General features: G+C 56.8%; 1 protein-coding gene across 5 annotated transcripts in view; it reads left to right on the top strand.

The window, feature by feature from the left end:
* Nucleotides 1-21,821, top strand: part of HR (HR lysine demethylase and nuclear receptor corepressor) — a 41,959-nt gene extending 20,138 nt beyond the window's left edge. For 2 of the 5 annotated variants that reach the window (XM_067530274.1, XM_067530272.1), the window contains exons 3-19: nt 1,330-2,422; nt 2,984-3,191; nt 6,919-7,148; nt 8,926-9,165; nt 10,229-10,324; nt 10,757-10,878; nt 11,340-11,421; nt 12,031-12,191; nt 12,881-13,096; nt 13,462-13,633; nt 14,375-14,450; nt 16,711-16,841; nt 18,007-18,126; nt 18,230-18,369; nt 18,687-18,863; nt 19,389-19,517; nt 20,247-21,821. In XM_067530274.1, the coding sequence (XP_067386375.1) occupies nt 1,330-2,422; nt 2,984-3,191; nt 6,919-7,148; nt 8,926-9,165; nt 10,229-10,324; nt 10,757-10,878; nt 11,340-11,421; nt 12,031-12,191; nt 12,881-13,096; nt 13,462-13,633; nt 14,375-14,450; nt 16,711-16,841; nt 18,007-18,126; nt 18,230-18,369; nt 18,687-18,863; nt 19,389-19,517; nt 20,247-20,309 (3,456 nt within the window). In that variant the 3' untranslated portion in view covers nt 20,310-21,821. The remainder of the gene's footprint in view (nt 1-1,329; nt 2,423-2,983; nt 3,192-6,918; nt 7,149-8,925; nt 9,166-10,228; nt 10,325-10,756; nt 10,879-11,339; nt 11,422-12,030; nt 12,192-12,880; nt 13,097-13,461; nt 13,634-14,374; nt 14,451-16,710; nt 16,842-18,006; nt 18,127-18,229; nt 18,370-18,686; nt 18,864-19,388; nt 19,518-20,246) is intronic. The other 3 variants (XM_067530273.1, XM_067530275.1, XM_067530276.1) reach the window with 3 other exon arrangements.
* Nucleotides 21,822-23,926: the final 2,105 nt, after the last annotated feature.

The raw sequence follows: 23,926 nt of genomic DNA, 5'->3' as shown, positions 1-23,926 counted from the left end.
CGTGCTCTACAAACATGCACGAGCGGCCCAGCGGCACCACTGAGATCGACGCCATTGAGCGCGTCGCTCTGTTGAGCATCTGGCCACAAGAGACAGTCCCTGCCCCGGAGACCTTCATCTAAATGGACAAGAGGGGCAGGGAAAGTACGGTTATCCCCATTTCACAGATGGGGGAACTGAGATGCAGAGAGATTAATTGACTCAGCCAAGGTTACTCAGCGAGTCTGTGGCAGAGTCAGGAATGGGACCCAGGCCCTCTAAATCCCGGCTCAGTTGCTTGAGTCCATCCTATTAAGCACCCGTAGTTCCACAGTCTATCGCATGCTCTTTGGGTGGGGAATTGGAGACCTATCATGCCCTGGGGCTGGAGGTCCCAGCGAGGCTGTCCAGGCTCAGGAGTGAATTGCAGACCTGCTCTCTCACCTGCCATTGGTCTGATCTCTTGCAGGGATCCCAAACCATTCATGCAGAAGGGGGGGTGCAGTGACGCGTGACACGGCAGAGGAAGAGACAGACCTGTGGGTGGGGCTTGGACCTCAGCTGCAGCTGAACTCTGGATGCTTTTGTGTTCAGGGAATGAATCAGGACGGTCCATGCTGGCACTGTTAGATAGGAGGCAACCAGGGACACGTATCTGGGGTCAAATGGACAACATAACCATTAGCTGGGATGCAGACCCAGGGTTCTCCATCGGGAATAGTCTTCCCTGTGCTAGCCCAACCAGCTCTGGCCTCTCTCCCCTGGGAGCAGCCGGGGGATTCGTTCAGCAAGCCACTCTAGCACCCAGGATCAGCCAAGCAGCTTGATGCACTGAGCCAGGAACGAGGCTAGGGAGGGTTAAATGCCTGTGACGTCTCCCCGAGAGCAGTAGTCAGCCAGGCACGTCTCAGCTGTTGGTTTGCAGCGTGTCCCTGGGGAGTATCTGTCTGGTGTCACTGGCTCTCCCCCCAGTGGTGCTGGCCCTGGGTGAAGAGGCCATGCCTTGACCAGGCGGCTGGTGGGGGTGCTTCAGGCTCCTGCCCAGCTGCTGGGTCTTGCTGAATGCACGAGACCAGCACTGTCTTGTGTGGGGGCTTGCTGCCGCTGGGCGCTTACAGTTGCTGGATCTGGGCCTCACAGCCATGCTAACCCGCCCATGCTGCACGACGCAGACCTTCTGACTTGGGTCTGTGGCTTAACCTGCGTCCACACTGCGCAATGACAGGGCTTGGATCCCGTCGCAGCGGGACTCTGGCTCTGACCTGCCCCCCAGCAGGGTCCTAGGACGCGGGTCCTGAGTGTTTGCTGACCCAGCTGACTCTGCTCAATGCTCTTCTGTTTCCCCTCCAGGAGTTCTACCAGAAGGATTGTGGCTTTCCCCACGCAGGAAAGGACCTGGCCCCTATGCCTGACCGAGCGCAGCCTCAGCTGCTAAGCCAGTACGAGGTGGGGAAGGTGAAGCGAGATGGGGACAGCGAGATGGACTTGACGTACGCGGAGCCCCCACGGAAGGGCGCTGAGCAGGTGGGGCGCATGGCACAGGCCTCTCCCACTGACCAAACCCTTCCTACCGATCATGGCCAAATTGGCCAGCCGCTGTTCTACATAAAGCACAAGGTGGCGGAGAGTTTGTGGTCCAGCAGGCTCCTGGTTCTGGATTATCCTCTCAGCAAAGCCCCGGCCAGGCCCTCTGAATCCAAAGACGAAAGCCTCACCTACCAAAGCCTGAAGCCTGGCTCCCCTGCGGTGCTGCAGGATCCCTCTGGATCTCAGCTCGTGGGCATATCCCAGCCCCCTGCCCTGTCCGAAGCAGAGCTCCCATCCAGGACGGAGGTGCTTCCAGCTCAGGCTCTCCCCCAGAGGCCCACCTGCGAATGCTCGTCTTGGGACCGCAGCCCGAGATGCTGCAAGAGGTGCCAGGGGGCAGCCTGCGACGCGGTCAACTCCTTCGGCACCAGAAATGAGATGCCCGGGCCATACCGAGAAGTGGGCGGAGCCTTGGGGGGACAGGGCAGCCAAAGGGGCAAGGTTTCCGCCCTGCTGGCCTGCCCTCCCAGCAGTCACCACACCAAGCTGAAGAAGACCTGGCTGACTAGGCACTCGGAGCAGTTCAGGTGCCCCGCCAGCTGCCTCGGGGACCAAGGAGCTCCTGGTCCGATCACAGAGGGTTTGCCCCTGAGGTTCAAAGCTTTAAAGAGGGAAGGCCAGGAGAGTGCAGAAGAAGCAGACGGGTCTGGCAAACGGACAGCGAAGCGGACTCACAGCCACGTCTCTGGGGAGGATCTTTGGGGCCCACGCGGCAGCAGGGAGAGCTATTCGGCAAAGCGGAGCTCAAAGGCAACCGAAAACGAGGCGCCGAATCCCGCTAGGAACGAACGCGAGGCCCTGGGGCAGAGACACGCGCTCCTGGCGGCAGAAAGGAAAGTGGATGCAGGCGAGGGAGGTAAGACGCGTGGGACCGGTGTAGCCAAGCAGAGAAACAAGGGGATGCTAGGCCAGAGTCATGGTGGCCTGGGGCTAACTCTTGCCCTGCGGCTGCCCCGTCATTGCATACGACACCCCTGCATTTGACTTGTCTCTCTGACATCTCATGGGGCTCTTGGTCTTGCTGGGCCAGGCTCATCTCTCGGGAGGCCAGTGCAGTTACCCCAAGCACAGATGTGGCCTGTTCAATCTGCCTTGTCATTTTTCCTGACTTTCCCCGCCACTGCTGAGAGTGGGAAGCTGGGGAGCATGGGTGGAGGGTGGGGAGGAGGAGTGAGTGGTGGGAGATGGGGCAGAATCAGGCTTGGGTGTTGCTGGGGAATGACTCAGGTGTGATCCAACGTTCTGCCGCCTTCTAGGGTGCCATAAGTTCAGCCGGGGGCAAACGTCACGTAGCGACGTTGCACTGCGAGGCTGTCTTTCTGGTGCATCCCCCCAGACGAGACGTGGAATGACCCCAGCGCGCAGTCTTGGCCGGTGCATCAGTAGCAGGTGTTCAACCCCACCTTGTTTCCCCAAGGGCTCTTGAGCTGCAATGGAGAGGATGCCGGAGAGCAGAAGGAGAAGCGGTACCTGCAGAGCGTGCCATGCATGGCCCTCCCGGATTGCATTGAGCGGTGTTGTGCTTGTGCCTCCAAGAATGGGGCCGGCTCCGTGTCCCTGGAGGAGGCAGAGAAGGAGGAGGAAGAACCAGTGGAGACTTTCTGCAGGCTCCTGCATTTCCGCAGGTGAGCATCCGCGTGGCTGTCCTCCTCAGCTCTCCTCGTGCACTGAGCAGTGGCACCCCCGTTGTCTGGGGGCTGCCGGGTAACGAGTCTTGGGGGAGCCTGTGCTGTGATCTGGGGGAGCCTGCCATTAGCAGGGCCCCCCTCCCCCCCATGGGGCTTTGCTCATTCCTGCAGCCTCCAGGAAGCAGAGCAATTCTTTCTGATGGCAGAAGTGAGTATTAAATAATAAAAGGGTTGGGCTATCAGGAAGAGCTTCTGAACTGAGAGATCAACTGGGCAGTGGGGTCATCTCCCCAGGGACAGGGTGGAAGTGGCATTGCTTGGACATTTAAAAGTAGAATGTGGAAGGCCCTGGAGGGTCTGATGTAGGGCACCATCCTGCCTTTAGACTGTAAAGTCTTTGCCTTTTGTTCTGTGTTTGCACAGCACCTAGCACCAGGGGGTCCTGGTCCGTGCCTGGGGCTCCTAGTACTACGGTAATAATGCCCTTCCATGCCAAATCCTCTACACTTCCATTCCTCACTATTGCATTCCAGTCCATAAGCTTCTGTGCCTACAGACTGGCCTGGCTGGGCTTGTGAGAAAGAAATTGACATAACAAATCATGAAAGGTTGTGCCGGACACACTGCACATCCAGCCAGCTAGAGCTGATCTGCAATCTCAGACGCTGTCAAACCACCACTGAAGGCAGGGAAAGGGGGCAATATCCCTTTGTATCTTACAGACGGCAGCAACCTTCCCTTCTTTATAGTTCTATAGACCTGCCACCCCAGGAGATCCTCACACCCTAATGGGGCTGGGCTTAACTGGTATTTGGATGGGAGCACTCCGGCAAAAACCAGAAGGGATGTGGTTGTTACAGGCAGGGCTGCTATTCCACCAGCATCTGCATTGCTAGACCAATGGTGTTGCTGCAGGTGCTGTCTTTTGGAAGAGAGCAACAACGGGCTCTTGCCAACTGATGTATTAAAGATCTGTTGGTGCTGTTTGTTCGAGAGTTCACCCCAACGCAGTGGCCAGATTCCAGTTCTGTTGCCTGTTCCTCAATATCCTTTGCGGTCACAATGGACTACAGGATTCTCCTTCCCTTCCTGCCCTAAAATGTTTAGCAGCATGCCCACGTGCTGCCAAACAGCTGCTGTGTGCCACCCCAGAGGTGGCTGCATTTCTGTGGTGGGTGATGAAAGGGATCCCTGGGTACAGTCTGTTAGGTAGTCAGGTGTGATTATTATTAGAGTAGCTAAAAGCTGGAATAGAGGACAAGTTCCTAAGGCAAAACTATTGCCTCCATCATGGGGGAAGGCTGTATTAGAGCTCAACTTGACATAAAGAGGAATTAATAAACCCTAAACCCTGTCTTAGAGGGGGAAGAAAAGTAGCTAGTATATAAAAAGCTAAGAATTGTAGCAAATAGATAAAGGAAGCAAAAGGACACAAGGAGACCTCTATGGCTAGCAGAGATAAAGATGATAAGGAGGTTTTTTAAGTACATTAGGAACAAAAGTAAGCCTCATCATAGTTAGAAATTCTATGGAAATGGAAGAATTGTCAATAACAATGCAGAAAAGGCATAAATATTTCTGTTCTGTATTTGGGAAAAAACTAGATGATGTGGTCATATCATCTGATTATGAGGAAATGTTCTCCATTCAAATAGCAACTCAGGAGGATATTAAACAGCAGCTACTAAAGTCAGACATCTTTAAATCAGCAGATCCAGATAACTTGCATCCAAGAATTTTAGAAGAGCTGGCCAAGGAGCTCTCTGGACTGTTAATGTTGATTTTCAAGAAGCCTTGCAACAATGGGAAGTTCCAGAGGACTGGAAGAAAGCTAATGTTGTCCCAATATTTAAAAAGGGTAAATGCAATGACCTGGGTAATTATTGGCCTGACTTTGGTTCCAGGCAAGATAACGGAATGGCCGACATGGGACTCAGTTAGTAAGAATTAAAGGAGAATAATGTAATTAATACCAATCAACATAGGTTTATGAGAAATAGATCTTGTAGAAGTGGCTTGATATATTTTTTTTGATATTACAGGTTTGTTTGATAAAGATAATAGTATTGATGTGATATAGTTAGACTTCTGTCAGGCAGTTGACTTGGTTCTGCATGATTTTTCAATTAAGAAACTAGGATGATACAAAATCAATATTGCCTGTTTTTAATCCATGTAATGTGTGTTAACTGGTAAGTCTCAAAATGTAACTGCAAGGAGGGGGATATCATTGAGCAGGATGGTTCTAGTGGGGTCCCTCAGGGATTGGTTCTTGCCCTACACCAATTAACATCTTTATCAAAGACATGGAAGAAAATATAAAATCATCACTGATAAAGTTTGCAGATGATGCAAAAATTGGGGGAGTGGTAAATAACAAAGAGGACCGGTCACTGATAGAGACCGATCTGGGTTTGCTTGGTAAGCTGGGCTCACGCAAACAACGTGTGTTTCGATATGATCAAAAGTAAGGTCAAACATTTAGGATCAAAGATTATAGGCCATACGTACGGAATGGGGGAGTGTCCTGGGAAGCAGTGACTCTGAAAAAGTCTTGGGGGTCAAGGTGGATAACCAGCTGGACACGAGCTCTCAGTACAACCCGATGGCCAAAAGGACGAATGCAATCCTTGGACGTATTACTGGGGGAATGTCAAATAGTGCAAGGAGGTTATTTTAATCTCTATATTTGGTATTAGTACGACTGCTGCTGGAATCCTGTGTCCTGTTCTGGTGTCCACAAGTCGAGAAGAATATTGATAAATTGGAAAGGGTTGAGAAAAGAGCCACGGGACCAATTAGCCGGGGTGTCCAATCTATGGCCCGTGGGCCGTACATGGCCCACCAGAGCATTTCATCAGGCCTGCGGCCTGCTTCAACACAATGTATTCACGGCCGATCCATTCGCATTTCATCGTCATGTTTGCATCATTTTAGTTTTCACAAGTGTGTGAATAGACAATAGTGTACATAGAAACAACCTGTCTGAATGCAAAGGGAACAAGCTGAATTTAAAATACAAATCAATCCAGGTGACTTTAAATCCTATTAAAACATGTTGAATCTGTCTGGCCCACCCAAGGTTGTGCTTAGGTTTATGTGGCCCTCCTGAGTAATAAGCTTGAGCACCACTGAATTATTGTGGTAGACTCCTGGAGCCCAATCTGTTTAGCTTAACAAAGAGAAGGTTAAGGGGTGACTTGATCTTAGTTTTAAGTAGCTGCACGGGGAACAACTATTTGATGTGAGAGGGTTCTTCAGTCGAGCAGATAAAGATATAACAGGCTCCTATGCCTGGGAATTGAAGCTAGACAAATTTAGACCAGAGACAAGGCACATATTTTTAACAGCGAGGGTAATTAACCATTGGAACAATTTACCAAGGGCTGTGGTGGATTCTCCATCCCTGGCCATTTAAAAATCCAGATGGGCTGTTTTTTTTAATAGATCTGCTCTAGTTCAGTCGGGAATTAACTCAGAGTTGTTCTTCGGCCCGTGTGATGCAGGTCAGATTAGATGATCACAGTGCTCCCTTCTGGCTTGATCATTTAAGAGTCTCTGAAGTTGGGGTTGAGATTACAGGCTCTGGAGCTTTATCCCGTCAGAAAACCTGGCGTGGGAACGCTAAGGCCCTGCTGCCTGCCTGCTGGCCAGTTTCTGGACTCTTTCGCTTGGTAGTTCTCTCTCTGCTGTCATCACAGCTGAGCCCTCTCTGTGCATTTAGATTGGCGTTCAGTAACAGCGGAGAGCTGAGCGTGGATGGGTTTTCCACCATGGACGAAGCCGAGGGTGAGAGTTTATGCCTGAGAATCTCCAGCAGGGAGAGGAGGGCCAAGGACATCAGCACCAGCCTCAGCCTAGCCAAGTATCTCCTCTCCGTCCTGGGGGACCAGTTCTGTGAGGCCATCAGGAGAGACAGAGGGGCTTGGCCGTGGGCGCAGGGGGAAAACGAAGGTAAGTGGGAAACAATGGTGCTGGGGACCACTTTGGGGCATGGGGATGCTCACCTACTGCAGCTTGTGATGCTCTGGGTTTGAATTCCACATGGGATGGATGTTCCCCTGCCTGGTGCCTGGGGTCACCGTTTGCTCCCGTGCAAAGAGGGTGTGAAATGTGAGCCGGGAACAGTGATTCTAGTTGCATTTTGCACCCATTAGGCTTGATCCTTCTGTGACTGGTCCTAGCGAGAATCAGGAGAAGCCCTGTTGGACTCACGCCGGTGTGAGTCTGGGGTCAGAGCAAGGAGAGGCAGGTCCAGTTAGCTCAGAGGTGACTGACTGCGTGTGTCTACACTGCAGCTGGGAGGTGTGATTGCAACGCATGTAGATGTACCTCCGCCGGCTTTGGTCTAGCTCGTTTGAAAACCAGAGCCTTGCACCCACGGCAGCATGGGTTGGTGGCTGCTCGAGTCGGTACCCGGGTCCTGGACAGGGCTGGCCTGGGTAGCCACTTGTGCAGCCGCAGCTTCCCCGCTGATGTTACTCGAGCCAGCTTTGCGCTAGCTAGATCAGGGCCAGCTCAGGTGTGTTGCGCACGCTGCACTCACAGCGGCTGGTTGCCGTGGAGACATTCCCAGCGACTCCCCGAGTTGCAGTGCCGTGCAGAACGGGCCCCGGGCGTCCAAGCGGTGGGAAGTGTCTCAGCTCAGTCCATTTCCCGAAAGGTGGTGCTGACCGGGGGGTTTATCTATCCCGGGTCTCGCTGCACAGTCGCTCGTGGCCTTGCGGCTCTGGTTGACGCTGGGGTCCTTGGTTGGAAAGCTGGATCCGTGCCTGCAGAAGGGAGCCTCAGTGAAGTGCTGTGTTGCCCCTTCCCCTCTGCTGGCTGTCTCCAGCGCATCCAGTCAGATTCTGATGGCAGCTGCTGCCATGGGAGCTTGGAGTCACTGGGGTTTCTCTGGATTTACACCACTGCCAGCGAGAGCAGAATCTGGCCCATGGGTTTTCCCCTCCACTGGCTTGGTGGAAGTTCAGCAGACCTCACCCGAGCTGTCCACGTGCACGTAGCAACGCCTCCCCCTCCTCCCCCGGCGTGCAGCTCAGTCCTGAATCGGGGTCGGTGCTCTGCAGTCACAGGGGAGAAGACAGAATGGACCCAGCTCGCTATGCAGGAGGGGCTGCATGTGTGTGGGGCACAGTGTGTGGGAGAGCTCAGGACTGAGTGACCCTGGAGCCTCCACTTCACGCCACGTAGAAAGCAAGATTCCCCGCTCATCCCCGGGGAGCATGCTGCTATGCCGGGGTCACGGTGGAGCAGTGCAGGGAAAGCCTGGACTGTGTGGACGCAGGGGCTGGATTGCTGCCCGGGGAAGCTGAAGGACAGGTTCGGGGGGAGCTGGGTGGGAAGAGAGGGAGAGTAGCTGAGGCTTGGGGTTAGACTGAACTCCCTGGGTGCACAGAGGTCAGAAAAGCCTTGGCAGAGCTGTCTGCAGGTAAGCTCTTTGGGAAGATGGGGAGGCAAAGTGGTGACATGGCTGGAGCCATAAAGCGGAGGGGGAGGGGAAGGAAGGGAGGAGACCCCCATCATTTGTTCCTGGCAACGTGATGAGGAGAGCAGCTGTCCTGCTTTCCAATACAAACAGAAGGGCCTTTGGCAGGAAAGAGAGGCAGCCCTGTGCCCCAGACTTTACACCTCAAATATTTGGAGTCCATAGTGCCTGAGTCCCTCGTCAGATAAGGACCTTTGTCCTGGAGCAGGGGACCAGCCGCTGAAGGCGTTTGTTTGCTCGCAGGGGTGACTGCGTGGCGGCGAGGGAAAGGCAGCCTGCAGGCCTGCGATGCCTGCCAGCACGGCCTCTTCAATACTCACTGGAGCTGCTCCAGCTGCGGGTTCCAGCTCTGCCTGGAGTGCTACAGGACCAAGAGAGCGCGAGCCAGCCCAGGTAGCTCATCGGGGTCCCAAACGCTTCAGGAGCTGGCTCAGCAGCGGCGAGCGTGTTGGGGGGCCTGGGCCAGCAATAACCATCCAGGAGGTCAGCTGAGAGTATGCACAGCACTGTACGATAGCGCCACAATGGAACCAGACGTGCCCTCACTCCAAACAGCCCTGATTGCTGGGGGTCGAAGCTGGACCCCAGCCTGAATTTTGTACAACGGCCCCTATTTTTATAATGGGTTGAGCCAAACCTCCAGATCTGAACATGGAGCCCCCAGACTTTGGGGTGTGCAGAACTTGCAGCTTAAACCAGTTCCCTCCATGACACTCGCATGGTTCTGGGTGTTGCTGCAGGCTCTAAACTCAGACCAGGTAGAGCCAGGGCGTGGCTGAAAGCCGTGGAGCTGTTGCAGGAAGCAGGATCCGGTGGGGAATCGGGGGAAGGTGAAATGTGCAGCTTTGACTGATTTACAAATTGAGATGCTGGATTCTTTTGGAGCCCAGACTCAAAGCAACCCTTAGGGAATGGGCAACAGTCCTCCCCATTTGGATTTAAACCAGAGAGAAGGTTCCCTCGAGTGCCAGCGAAGCGAAACCTGTTTGCATTTAGAAGTCTGCAGCAGAGCCCTTCCTCTGTGCGCCCTGTATCCAAGAGCTAAGAGCTTCAGCTTGCAGGTTGCTGACTGTCCTGAGGTCCACAGGCCTGTCTGCACTGGGTGGGGATTGTTTGCACTGGTGTAGCTATGTCAATAGCTAAGTCAGTGCATGGCTGCACCAGTGTCAGATGGGTAAGCACATGAGAGCAAGCCTCATTTTGCACCGGCGCAGTGTGTCTAGGCTAGCGGTTTGCACTAGTACAGTTGCACCAAAGCCAGAACCCCTGTCCAGCCAAGCCCTGAGACTAAGGGAGAGGCGGATGGATTGAATCCTTTGTGCTGGTGTTTGGTCTCTATTGACATCGGTAGAGGGGCCTAAGCTGTACAGTTTGCAACTGGATTTCAGCCTCTCCCTGCATCCGGAGTCTGAGTTTGGCACCATCTCTAAATTCCCGGTTTGAAGAGCTGCTGTGGGAGGGGGAGACAGCTCTGGTCCCTGTGAGTTTGCCAGCTCTCCGCAGTGACTGGTGCCCATGCTCTCTCTCTCTCTCTCTCTCTCTCTAGCCCGGGCAGAGGAGACCATGCAGTCGGCCAAGTGCATCCAAGGGCAGGGCCACGACGTTCTGTCCCTCATCCCTGCACAGTTCATTCCCACCCACGGTGAGCTTCCCAATCCCCACGGCGCTTCCCCAGGCTTTCAGGCCAAAGGCAGGCGAAGCTGGTGCAGAGACCCCAGGAAATGAGCTGTGCAGGCTCCCCAGTCCTGTGCTTTGTGCTTAGGGGGAAATTAACTCTACTTGGTACCTGAAATCAAAAAGGAAGGAGCTAATCTAACGCTCTGTTAGCTGTTCCCAGCAGCGCTTCGCTCCCTACAGCATCTCCTGCTGGGAGAGGCTGGGGCTGGAGTCACAATGATCTCCTCTGCAGACAGTGTCCCGCTCCCTCCGATCCCAGTTCTTCCACGCTGAGCTGCTGCGGTGCTTGGAGTGTGGCCCTGGCTGGGACAGAGCTGCATTGCCCAGCAGCCCCCCAGCCGTGCTGTCGCCTCTTAGACCTGCCGCCTCCTCTGACCCGTCTCCGTCCTTCTCCTAGTGCTGGCTGAGCTGTGGAAGCTGATGCATGAAGTCCGGGTGAAGTTTGACATCAAATCGCACTGCTCCTGCAGACTGAGCAACCCAAGCAAGAGCCTCCCAGACAACATGGGGGGCGGGCAGGTATGAGGATGGGGATGTTGGGGCAGGATGGGCAGGGAGCACACGGGGCTGGGGGCTGGATGGAAAAGGACTGTGTGTGTGTGAGTAGGAGACGCCCCGCTTTGCATTTAGAGGGGGTGACGGGGAGCTCACCTTTGGAGCGGGCGCCAGCAGCAGAGGGGTATTCGTGTTAGCGCAGAGCGCCCGGCAGGCACAGGGAACCGCAGTGGGGACCAGCAGTGCTGTGGGGCCACTATGGCTGTATCTTACTCCTGGACACTGACCCCCTGGCAAGGGCTGCTCTTATCTCTAATAGACACGGGTAGCTCATGATAGCAGGTCCCAGCCTGCCATGCTCCCTGGGGCATAGGGTGTCGGAGTCAGATGCCTGGAGCGCTCCGGGAGGGCGTGTCAGGAAAGCAGGGCTGGGAGATGGTCCTGCCTGGGGCACCCTCATAGACCCGTCACTTTGGATGTTCCAGAAGGAGGCGATGGGGAACGTGATCCCTTCACTACAACCTGCCAGCAACGGGGAGAGAGATGGGTCGAGAGCAATCAAGGAAGGTAGGTCTCGCTGCCTCTGTCACTGCTACGGGACCAGAGGGATGGGGTGCTCTGCGCACACGTCAGCGCACATTGGAACTGTTGCAGAAAACGAGCCCTTCTCCCCTGCGGCTTCTGGAAGACAGAGAGGGTGGGTGAGGAGGGCAGGGGGCATGTGCCGTACCACCTCCAGGGGCATAGAAGACATCCCGGGAAAGGTGTGACTCCCCATTGTGCGTGGGAAAGTAGTGTAGCCTGGGCCAAGATCGGGAAAGACCCAGGATAGGGTAGTGGGCAGGGGAGGGGAGCTGGGGCTGTGGGGTGGAATGGTAGGATTGGGGCTGAGGGCAGGACTGAGGTGCAGTGGCAGGGCAGTGAGGGGAGCCCAGGGCTGGAATAGCGGGGGGCTGTAGGGCCGACCAAAGCTCATGGAGAGAGCTGAGAGAAGAAGCTTCCATGGCTCCTAATGGTACATGCCCTGTGCCTGGGGGAGCAGGGTCTGCTGTAGGCACCTCCGGCCCTGCTGTTTACCACTCTTGCTCTGCCCTTGTGGGACACCCCGCTCAGGGTCCCCCGGGGGAAGGACATCACTGACGCGTCTCTCCAACCCTTCCCCTCCTCCCCACTTAGAAAGCCCAGACTCCGTCCACCCTCCGAGCGAGCAGGACCCCAAAGGCGCAGTGCAGACGTCCACCCTCTGCGAGCTCCTGACCTCTACGGCAGTCAGGCTGTGCCTGGGGCAGAATGGCGTCCACATGGCGTTCGCTCCCGTCTCCGCGGCTTTGCCCAGCGTGAGTAGAGGCCACTGCCAGGGGGCCTGTTGGTTATTTTGCTGTTTCTCTGCCGGGGGCTCCTCTGAGACACGGGCTGGGCCTCTCACTTCCAAGCCCTGGATCTGCACTCCTTGACTCAGGCCCCCCCAGCCTGGGGCGTTTGCATTTGGGTCTGATCCAGATCTGAGCTACGTGCCCCAGGCCCTCTACCCGGGTGAATGATCCCGGGCGCCCAAGGTTGGGTCTTGTGGTGAGACAGGTTCCAACGGGGCTTTGCTCATGCCATGGGCTATTGCCTTCCCCGTGTCACTTGCCCCTCGTGACTTTTCCCCAGGGACACAGATCCGGGTCAGCCTGCACTGGGAACATCTGCCTGGAGAAGCTGTGGGTAGGGAGGGGGTGTGCAGAGAGAGCGAGTTCTCTGAACTTGAGAGCATCCCCAGGGTTCCCGCAGGTCAGGGCATAGGCTGTGCTGGACGTGGGGTTGATAACCGGGAGATAAGGAGCTGGCAAAGGGTCTGCGTTGCGGTGTTTCCCTTTAAGTGTTTCGGGTGCCTGAGAGGGAGGGGCCTTTCTGAAGGGGAATCCACCTCCCCCCCCACTCCACGTGGGAGGAGATCATCAGCCATGTCCGGGGAAAGAGAGAGGATGGCAAGGACCCTGGGGAGAGACTTGGGGTTTTCAGCCTTGGTCCTTTGCGCTCACAGGACGACCGGATCACCAACATCCTGGACAGCATCATCGCGCAGGTGGTGGAGAGGAAGATCCAGGAGAGGAACACGGAGTGTGAGCTGAGGAGCCCCAGCCCCCCTGAGCCGCAGGTCTCCCACTGCATCCTGGCCCCGGGGAGACTCCTGTGGCTTCACGATCCAAACCACTCCCGAAACTACAAACTCTTCCAGGAGCACTGGAGGCAGGGCCAGGTAAGGATGCTAACCCCAGCACCTGCAGCCCCGCGGGGTCTCGGTGCTGTCTCCTCAGTCCCACCCCATCGCCGTCACCTGCGTGCTTTGCTGGCACGGAGCCGTTCCCTCTGTGCCACGCCAGGGTCCTCCAGTCCTCTTGGGGTTGTGCTGGCCGGGGGCCGTCCAGGCTGTTCCCTCAGCTCAGCGCCACACAGAGAAGAGGGCTTGTCCCCTGCTGAAGTGCCGGGAGCAACCTTTGCAACCCCAAGGGTTGCATTATTCCATTCTGGCCCCCCAGGCCCTTCTCCCGGGGGTGACCTCTCCGGTACACTCCAGCCCAATAACCTCCATTTCTTCTGCGCTGCCCCCCACCCCTCCGGCAGCCTGTCTTGGTGTCAGGGCTCCAGAAGACACTGAAGGGAAACCTGTGGGAGCCGGAGTCATTCTGCCACAAGCAGCAGGAGCAGGAGGTGCAGGCGGTGAACCTGCGAAGCCAGCCGGGCTGGACAAGGATCAGCAGCAAGGACTTCTGGGATGGCTTTGCCTCCAGTGCCAGTAAGCGGCTGAGAGCGTGCTGGAGGGTTAGCATCGAGGAGGGGCTGGCTCCATGGGGTGGGCGGGATGGGGGGAAAGCTTTCTGGACTTGGACACACGGGGGTGAAGTTACTCAGCGGGGACTGTCGTAGCCCAGCTCAGCGGCCCTTGAGAAAGGAGGGTGTGCAGGGCCTAGTGGACAGATGCCCACATCACACACGTAGCCTCAGCAGAGAGGCCAAAGACTGACAGGGCCCCTCCCTCCTCACCCCTAGAAAGGGTCCCTCTGGGGCTGGGATGAGGCCCGTTGGCAGGACAATGTGGACAAGAAGCCTCTGTCCTGTGGGTACAGAAGCTACCAGTCTCCAGGGCACGGGAGGAGAAATTTGCCTCCTGTCAGCTGCAGGAAAGTCACAAGAGAAGCAGAGTTATTTATGCCGAGAGGAGAGATCCAGCCAAAATACAGGGCTTGGGCATAGCAAAGGCAACCGCAGGGACCCGGCGTGCACGCCTCTAAGAGAGCGAGTGTTGGCACCGGCCCCTGTGGCCCGGCTGCATGTGGAGGGGGAGTTCGCACAACACGTGCACCATCCTGCTGCCAAGGCAAATCTGATTCCTTGAGTCATGGCGGGAGCAAAGCAGGGGGAGCCAGGCAGGCGTGGGCTGTGCAGGGGCTCCGCCGGGCGAGACCCCTTGCTCCCCCCAGCATGCGTAAGGGGAGACACGGGTATCGGTAAGGTTCTGCCGTTCCCTTCCCTGCAGAGAGCCTGGAGACAGAGAACGGCGGGGGGCAACTGCTCAAGTTGGAGAGCGGCTTCGGGGACATGCCGGTGTGCAGGTATGTGGATACTGGGGGCAGATGGAAAGCTACCCGCTCGCCCACACCCTTATCCACCTGTCTCCCACTCACCTGGACCCATCCTGGCCCTTGCATCCACTCCCGTACGTCGTCTCCTCCCCACTTGGCAGGGCCAGGACCCTTCCAGGTTCCCCTCGGTGTCACAGCTGGGATTGAAACTCAGGGGTCCTGGCCTGTGTGCAGGCCACTACCCGTTAGCATGGAGGTACATGGCGCCAGGGCCCCATTGCACCTGGTCGGTCGCCACGGGAGTGGGAATGGAACAGTGGATCTCAGTGAACCTGCTGTGGTCTGCAGCCACTGCATGGGTAGCACCTTCTGCTCCCCAGGAGGGTGCCCAGCCCTGGCTTTTCCAGATCCCCCGGGCTATCTCCCAGCGTCTGCAGCCCCGCAGCCAGCTGGGGAACGAGAGTCTTTGTGTTTTAAAGAGCTGGGCGGGAAGCCCTGGAGTGGCTTTAGCTGAGTGCGGGATGAGCCCCGCTGTCATGTCCCGCTCTGCCTGCCACTCTCCCAAGAGCCCGGGAGCCCTCTGCTACCATGGGATGGGGAGTGGAAAAAACAGGCCTTGTTTTTCACATCCATGTGTTTTTGTTTTGGCGAGTGGCAGCTACTGCCAGAACCTGGCTTTTCCCCTGGGGAAGAAGGAGTAATCTCGGTCTGCTGGCTTTGTTTGGCAGCCTGGCTGGAAGCGATAGTCTCCTCACAGCCTCCATGCCATGGCCTCGCCTCCTTCCCAATCCCTGCCGTTACAGGCCTGCGTTCTGGGATCCCAAGTCTTCCCCTGCCCAGGGAGGGAAACCACAGCACAATGCACAGCAGCTCTTTGGAGCGGGCTTTCATGGAGCAGGGCAGCCCAGCCGCAGAATTCCTAGAGGGGGGTCCTGTCGGGCAGCACCCCACGTGGGAGGGGGACCCCCAGCTCAGCCTGCTGTCTAGAGTCCCGGACCGCATTGCCCTGCACTTGTATCAACAGTCACACCGGCGCACAGCGCTGCCCTGCTGACTAGGGCGAGGGTTCACACTCACTTTGCCCTGCATGATCCCCGAGGTCTGAGGCTCAAGCTCACAATCCCGGGAAGGCAGGAGGATTTGGGGAGGGAAATCCCAAGTGCTGCCCCGACCCCACTTCTGGGCTGAGAAGGGATCAGGCGAGGGCTGAGTCCGCCTCTCCCTTCTCCCCCTTCAAGGGCTGCCCAGTAGCATCTGGTCACAGCGCCTGAGCCTATCACCAGTTTGTATCAGGGATGGGCCATAACAAAAGCCATTTGTCTGGACCCCAGTCCAAGCTACCCCAGGTTCAGCGGACAAACTCTCCTTGCTGATCTGGGTGTGCCACGTGGCTGGGCAAAGATGCCCAGCTCACCCAGGCAGGCTCTGCCACCCATGACTATTTCCGGGACTATTTCAGATTTGGGTCAGTAGTCCTCCTCAGCCCCTCACAAGCCCCGTGCTTCTGTGTTATGCTGCTGTAGTACAGGGGTGTCCCACTGCAGGGAGTGGAGTTTCAGTGGGTTAACTGGGAGAGGAAAACCTAGCCTGTTATCGTGGGTCCAAACGTTTCCTAGTGCTGTCTAAAATCCAGCCCCTGTCAGTGTCCCCACACGTCAAAGAAAGGGGTGTTCTTCACTGGGCTTAGCTAACTGGGGTTCAGATAGCAGGGAAGACATGGCAAATTTTGGGTTAGCGGCTCAAGTCCAACGCCAGGTTCCCTCTAGGCTTGATTTGCTGAGTTGCTGTGTTTTCCCTGCTATTGTCACTCAAGCTAGCTAGCCTCCGTGGGGCAGGAACGGTGCTCCTGCACTTTTGACTTGGCACAGACTGTACGTGTGAGGTCATGCCACGTGGAGGATGCCATTTTATACAGAAACGTGCAGGGGGCGGGATCATACGGCAGGGGCAGGGTTACACTGCCAGGGGCGGAGTACCTGCCCTTAAAAAATCAGGACTACTCTGCCGGCTAACCTAAGTTAAGAACCTTTTTGCAGTGTAGGCATTCTCAGTATGGCTGTGTGTGGTTTTCGGCAGGCTGGCAGCAAGCCAGGTGAGGGCATCCCCTTTTCTGCGCCTGTCATTCTTTCCCAATGTCTGTTCCTCAGAACTTGCTCCTGTGTGATAGACATTGAATTCCCAGGGCTGGCCCTTGGCTGGGAGAATCGCAGCCGAACACGCTGGGGGCGGCGGGCAGTGTGATATGCTCTAGGTTGGGGAGTTACAAGTCTTCACCGCCTCTCTCCCGCAGGGCTGAAAACCTCTATGCCAGTTTGCCGTTGCTGGAGTACTGCGGGCATGACGGAAAGCTGAACTTAGCCTCCTACCTGCCGGGTAGCCAAGGCAGGCAGTGGCTGAGTCCCCAGATCTGTGCTGCCTACGGTTGGTCCTGCTCTACCCTTGCCTTTCAAATACCACTGAGCTCTTGTTCGGCCTGCATGTCTCAAAATGCTTCGCAAAGCAGGGCGAGCCTCACTGTCTACCTCTTACAGGTGGGGAAACTGAGGCACATAAACTTGACCATGGCCACATGCACTCCATTGAAGATAGAACCCAGGAGTCCTGACTGTCTGTCCTGTGCCTTATGCACACTTGTCCCAGCTTTGACGCCTATGTGTTCACACGGGGCTGATGCTCTTTCTCCGCTGGTCTCCAGCAGAGTCAGATCTGCTGGGGTTCCTCAGTGGGGAGTTACGATGTTATGCCTAGAGATCCCAACTGAGATCAGAGCACCATTGTCTAGGTGCTGTATGCACGTGGTGAGAGAGAGTCCCTCTCCCAAAGAGCTCACGATCTAAATGAACAATGCAGTTTCTGATCCCCCCCTCTCCCCAACTCCCACACCCAGATCCACTGGTTGTTCCTGTGACCAGCAAAACCCTGGAGCCAACCCCCCTCTTCTGGATATTAGCCAATAACCAAACTGAACCTTTATAAGATCCCAGAGTGCATTGCTGAGTTTTTTCTTCATTCTTGTTGCTCATCTGGGTCTCCAATGATAATACTTGGCACTGCAAGAGCTCCTTCCATCTTGATGCCAAGGCACTGAAATGCAGCCACCTCTGGGGTGGAGGCCGAGCAAACACAGGGTGCACCGCACAACCGTGGAGAGAATGGAAATTCTGGCTCAGACCACTAAGCCAAACCCCTCCTCCCCATGTGCCCTGGGATCTTTAATAGCCGTGTGGGGCCATCACCGAGAGATCCACCCCCAGTAAATGGCCTGGTTCTCACCACGTTCCTCTGGAAAGGACAAAGTTGGAGCGGACTGCACAGGGGTTTGAACTCCCTGGCTTCTCCAGGTCCTTTCCATTGCTGGGGAAGCTTGCCCCGCCCATGCTGCACCAGGTTTGTGGATACAGACAGGCCTGCTGTCTCTTCATTAAAGCCCTAGAAGCCCCAGTGTTCTCCTGTAGGAAACAGCGGAGGCTGAGAAGTGACACTGCAGCCTCTTCCCGGCTCAGATGGGGGAGCTGGTGGGCCAGTGCATGAACTGAGGGAGCCCGGGAGCTGCATTCTCACGGAACATTTGCTCCCGAATTCCCAGGTGTGGCGCCCGAGGACAGGACCGTTGGGACCAAAAACCTGACACTGGAGGTGACAGACTCCATCAGCGTCTTGATGTACATTGGGGCGTACCCGCGGGACTGGCAAAGTGCCCAGAAAGGTAGGGCTCCAGGAACTGGGCAGGCTGCTGGCAAACCACTCCTCCCCCGCTGGGAGGGGGGGTGTCAAACCCCACCCTAAATACTCCTCCCTTTGCGCCATAGAGATTCTCCTGCGGGTGGAAGAGGATGGAGTTGATGACATCCTTAAGGAGCGGCTCTGGGACACGAGGAACCAGGCAGGAGCCCTGTGGCACATCTTCCGTGCAGAGGATGCTGACTGCATCAGGGGCTTCTTACAGAAGGTCAGTGACCCTCGCAGGGGGCTGTGCCCAGAACCCATTCCCGGTGGGCCCCGAAATCCCATGCCGGTTCTTCGCCCTCACCCAGGGACTGCTCCTGGAGTCCAGTCCCAGTGGGCCCCAGAAATCTGCTTCCAGTACTTCTCCTCCTAGGACTGGACCCAGGATCTAGTCTACATGTGTCTCACTCAGACCTAGGCTTCTCTGCTGAGACGTCCCACAAAGGAGCCCCAGGCCTGGCAGAAGATTTTTGCAATGCAGGCTGTCGACTGAGACCTGCCAAACTCATCTCATGTCAGCTCCACCCTTTCCCCCGGCAGGTGTGCAAAGCCCAAGGACAGGATGGGGCAGCCCAGCTGGATCTAAACGGTCACGGGAGCTGCTACCTGGACCCGTCTCTGCGGAGGAGGCTGCGGGAGGAATGCGGCGTGAGCGGCTGGACGCTGCTCCAGTTCCTGGGGGATGCAGTGCTGGTGCCAGCAGGGGCCCCACACCAGGTCAGGAGACCAGCTGTGATTGACGTTAGCCTTCTCCCCATAGCAGTTGCCCCTGGGAAGTGGGTGGAGTGGAGTGTCCCCATTAACTGCTACCCCCTTTTACTCTAGCCAGGGAGATGGAGCTGAGAGTCTCCTTCTACAGTAATAATGACTAGCTCTAATCTAGCACTTTTCATCAGGAGCTCTCACTTTACAAAGGAGCCCAGTGTCATTATCCCCATTTTACAGATGGGGAAACTGAGGCACAGAGACGGGAAGTGACTTGCCCAAGGCCACCCAGCAACAGTGCTGGGAAGAGAACCCTGGTCTCCTCAGTCCCCCGTGCCCTATCCACTAGGTCACGCTACCTCCTAGGAGGCCTTTTATCCATGCATTGATCAGCAAGTGCAGGAATCGCGTCCCTGTGTCTGGACATCCGCTCCCAAGGTGATGCTCTCTCCTCCGGCAGTACGGTGCCTACCCACCCTTCTGACGCTCCCTTGGCACCCCTCAGCTCCCTCACGTGCGCTCCTTCCTCCATGACAGGTGCAGAGCCTCAGCGGTACCATCAGCATCACACAGAGATTCCTCTCGCCAGAGAATGCCGCCCGCTCAGCACGGCTCGCAGCCCGGGCCACAGACCCTGCCGGCACTGCACAAAAACTTCATGCACAGGTCAGGGGCTAACCTATCCCCACACATCCCATCTGACCTTCGGGGGCTTTCGCTGTCACGATGGGTTCCTGGCCCAGCTGGATGGGGTCACGGAGCGTTCTGTGGGCTGCCAGCTGATCAGAATCCCGCCATGTCAGCACGTGAATGGGAGATCTCCCAAAGAGACCAGCTGTGGGGGATTCACTCCTGAATCAGTGGTGCTAGGGGGCGCCCCCGACATGCTGATGCTTTAGGTGAAAAACAGAGAGGGTCTGACCATCTGTGGCCATCAGATACCCAAGTAGCTATTGCAAGAATCTGAGTATTAACCCTGGCCTTCCGCATGCCCAGATGTCAATGTGGGTAACTGCACTCTGCCTCCTTAAACTCCCCCTGCAGTTTCAAGTGGCTATGGGATTGCTCTTTGCTTCCTGCCCTAAACTGTCATGCAGTGGTGGTGTCCACCAGCAGTTGTGTTCTACCCCAGAGCTGGCTGCATGTTGGTCTGAGGTGAAGTGGCTTCTCTGTATAAAAAGCCCGATCTCGCCTCCCTTAGGCTGGCTTGGCTCTGGCATTATTCTACTGATTTCAGTGGAATGCCTCTTGCTTTACACTTAGGTGAGCGAGAAGAGAATCTGGCCCATTGCATGCCAACTGCTGTGGGGCCCTTTCAGCTGAGACGCTCTATAGAGATGATAGCAGTTCTGGTATGCTGGTGTCTGAATCCTGCTCCATCCCCTTCCCTTGCAGATGGACAGCATGGTTTATTGTGCTGTGAGGGAGGCAGTGGGAATCCTGCAGGGCTGCAATTAAGGCACCGGCAGGTGTGCAGCAAGGAGACGGAGGGCTGGCTTCAGATCGGGACCTCCAGGAGGCAGAATTGAAGTGAAGGGGGCAACGGCCCAGGATTCGTGGGGAGCCCTACGTCCCCCTGTCTGGGTGGGGCGATGGCTGCTTGGCACCGACTATGACAGGCCGGGTTGTCAGGCTGAAGTGACCCAAGCGCGGGGCCTGTGAAGAGGAGGATGTCTGCTGGACAGAACGGGGCCAAAGCAATGCTCAGGCACAGCCGCTCCCCTGGTCTGGCTGGAGCGCCGGGAAGGGCAGAAGCTGGGACAAGGTCAGGTAGGAGGGAATGAGCCACCTGTGAGACCATCCGCCGCTGGGTCGTGACCCCCCGCGTGTTCCAAACAGCCCCTGCCAGGAGCCAGCCGGGCGTCCGTGGGTCGCATGGGGTTCAAGCTTCCGGCGACGCAAAGGACTCCTGGGGTTTCTGTTGCAAACTTTGCACACTGAGCTCTTGTCCGATACGCTGCTGCAGGCAGTGCCGTCCTGCCCCCCCTGGAGAGCCCGCGCCAGGCCTGCACGGCGTCACAGCCGGCGCTCCTTCCGATGGCATCCTCCCGCTGCTCGCCCTGACGAGCTCCCGCTTGGTGCTTTCTTCGATGACGTCACGCCACGGTGCTCACTCACGCAGCCAGCGCGCTGTGCAGCGGTGCGGGGGGTGGGGGGGGGTCGCTGGCCAGGTCACAGTCCCAGCAGATCCTCTCCAGGTGGAGGCAAGGGCCCGTGGGCCTCAGGGCGGGGGAGAAGGAGAGCCATGGAAATAAACGGCTGAGATGAGTCTTTGAGGAGACACGGCCGATGTCACACGCAGAATCGATGTCCATTTAATTCTCTCTCACGCTCCCCTTTGCGGGTGTCTCTCAGGGCTTGGGGCAGGGCTGGGGTGAGCTAACCAAGGGCACTGGAGCCCCCACCCCAAGATCCATCTGCCAACAACGCCACTGCACTGATTTGAGACCCAGATCTCCCCCCAGCCTTCCCTGTTTTCCCCACTTCCTTGGCCATCTCTCCCTCCCCTGTCGCCACTTCTGGCTCCCTGTGGACTGAGAATCCAGATCATTGAATGGGCCTTAAAGCTGGCAGGGCCTCGAGGATGACTCCCAGCCCAGCGGGGTCTCCGAGGACCCTACAGTTGTGTGTGGCCTGGTTGACTGCCAGTGGTGGTGGAGAGGGCATTTCTGAGGTGTTTGGGTTGGGCGAAGTCTATGGACAATATTGGCCAGCCCCACTCCCAGACAGGCCCCTTTGTTCTCTTTTCTCCAGCCCCTGGGACATCCCAACCCCCCAGGCTGGCGTGACCTGTCTCCTTGCTAACCGGGGAGCGGAGTGGGAGGGCAGGTCTCACCACCCGGCTGTGGGGAGGAAGGCGTGTACAGTCGGCTGCTGCCCAAATCCCCTTGCCCTTGCTGTCAGCAGACACCATCGTAATCGGCCCATCAGATAGGCCCTCTGGTTTAATCCCGTCCCCCGTCACCCTATCCCTCTCCGGGACAGCGAGCCTCTGGGCTCTCCATAGAGCCCTGGGGACCAGATCAGAAAGGGGGGGAGGCCTGGAGCACACAGGAGGCTGTTGCCAGCAGTCCCTTACTACAGGGTACATCCCTTACTTTTGCATCGCTGAACATCGAGATGGGGAGATGCTGCAAAAAGCAGCAAGAAACTCCCCTGGCGAATGTAGTGAGTACCGCTTAGTATTGATTGATGATGATATTGGGAGGAGGGGTGGGATGGGGGTGGTAAGAAAACAGTCCCTTACCCTACGAGTTGGGTGGTCACATCTGGTCCCAGTGCTTTCTGCACGGGCAACCCTGCCTCGGTTTCTCCACCTGACATGGTCTAATTGAACCCCAGGCAGCACAAGGGTGGTCCCAGCTTCTGCGAAGGAGCGGAGCCTCTCTCCTCCCGCAACGCCCGGGAATTGTCGGAGGCCCTGTTCCCATATGTTCTCTGCTACACCAGTTGGCCGTGTGTGCCGAGAGGAGGCCAAGGGATTAAAAGCTGCTCCGGTTTAGCAGTTCCCTTCGTAATTAAACCTTGAGGCCTAGGCTGCTGCTTAACTCTTTCCAAAGTATGTGGCTCTGCCTGGGCAGGAACAGGAAGAGGGGGGCCAGCTTAGAAACACCCCCTCCGTGAGACAAGATTGCAAAATGGCGTGGACACTGCATGTAACTCGCTGCCAAGGGACCCCAGAAGCACAGCCACCGATGGCCTGAGTGAGGGGGGGACGTTTCGGGACACGGGCAGGGACTGTGCTCTCGGGGCAGGGCCGTGATGCCCGTTAAGGTGAATCGGGGACGCCGCCGGTGCAGCTAGGGTCCACTCTCATCTGCAGCCGGTGAGTGACACGTTTCCTGGCTTGCTCCGAGGCTGTCCTGCCCCTTGGTGTTGCGTGTGCTGCTATTGTGAGGATGCCCAGTACCATCGCTGGAGGTGCTTGTGGTGATGGCATCCTACCTGAGGCTCATCCGAGTTGTAACGGTGTGCCGGGCTGGCCACGGTTGGTGCGTCGCGTCTTTACCCTGTGCTGCTGACTTCACGCCAGGAGCCTATCCCGACGTCATCATTGGTGATAGTGACGTCATATGCGGTGCTTCCTTTGATAATGTGCCAGGGGTTCAGGCCGCGCCCTTGGCGCTCGGTGCTCGTGTTGATGTCATCACCTGGAAGGTTCACCCTGATGATGTCACCACGCTGATCATGTTCTCCATAGGGATGTCCCTATGGCATTCGGTGCTCGGCGTATCTCGGCAATGCGCCGAAGAGGGCCCGTGGGGCAGTTCTCTCCCCAAAACCCAGTTCCCAGGGAAATGGGCCCGTCTCATAGGCAGAGCTCTCTCTCGGTGTGGGCACCCAGAGAAGGAGCGGTGTAGTCTGGTTAGAACAATGGGCCGGGCAGTCAGGGCTCCAGGGTTCTGCTCCTACCTCTTGGGATGAATTCAGGGCAGTGGTGGGGGCAGGAGGTGGGACTCAGATACCCGTGTTCTATTCCCATCTTTCCCTGACTCCACGCGCGTCAGCAATACCGAGCCACCTCCCAGAGGACCTGAGCCCACGCATGTTTGTAAAGCACTCTGAGGTCCTGGAAGGAGAAGGGCCGCAAGGCCAAGTGTCAGATTTCCTCAGGACAGAGGGCTGGTTTACAGCACTATACACAGCTTCCCTTGGCTCCCGTGTCGTTCTTCTGCTTGTTTCCCTTCTGTCAGGCCGCAGCACTGGCCTGGCAAGATGACTCACGGGCCTTTTGGGAGCTCCGGGAGGAAGAGGGAATCCCATCTCCCACCCGTTTCCTTTTTAGGATGGTTCCTGCAGGCCCCTCCAGAGTCCGGGCTCCTTCCAGCTTTAGACTCCTCCAGCGAGGCAGGCGCTACGTCTCATCAGCACCCTCTGGACAGAATCCTGCAGCAGCCCGCCAGCTAAAATAAACTGCATCCTCCCGTGCCCCTGCTCCGCCCTGCAGATGCGTAAGAGCTGAGATTTTTAGCTTGCCAGGGCCAGGGCAGCCAGGGTCAGGGAGGGATAAAGCAGCCAATCCCAGCAGATTAAGAGCGGGTCATTTCAGGATGCTGTGAATTAGACCATGTCGA

Source organism: Emydura macquarii, unplaced genomic scaffold (assembly GCF_026122565.2).
Source record: "Emydura macquarii macquarii isolate MOO-44397 ecotype Brisbane River unplaced genomic scaffold, CSIRO-AGI_Emac_v2 contig_3059, whole genome shotgun sequence".
Classification (NCBI taxonomy): Eukaryota; Metazoa; Chordata; order Testudines; family Chelidae; genus Emydura; species Emydura macquarii.
Note: the sequence above shows the minus strand (reverse complement) of the source record. Positions and strands in the feature narration are given on the sequence as shown.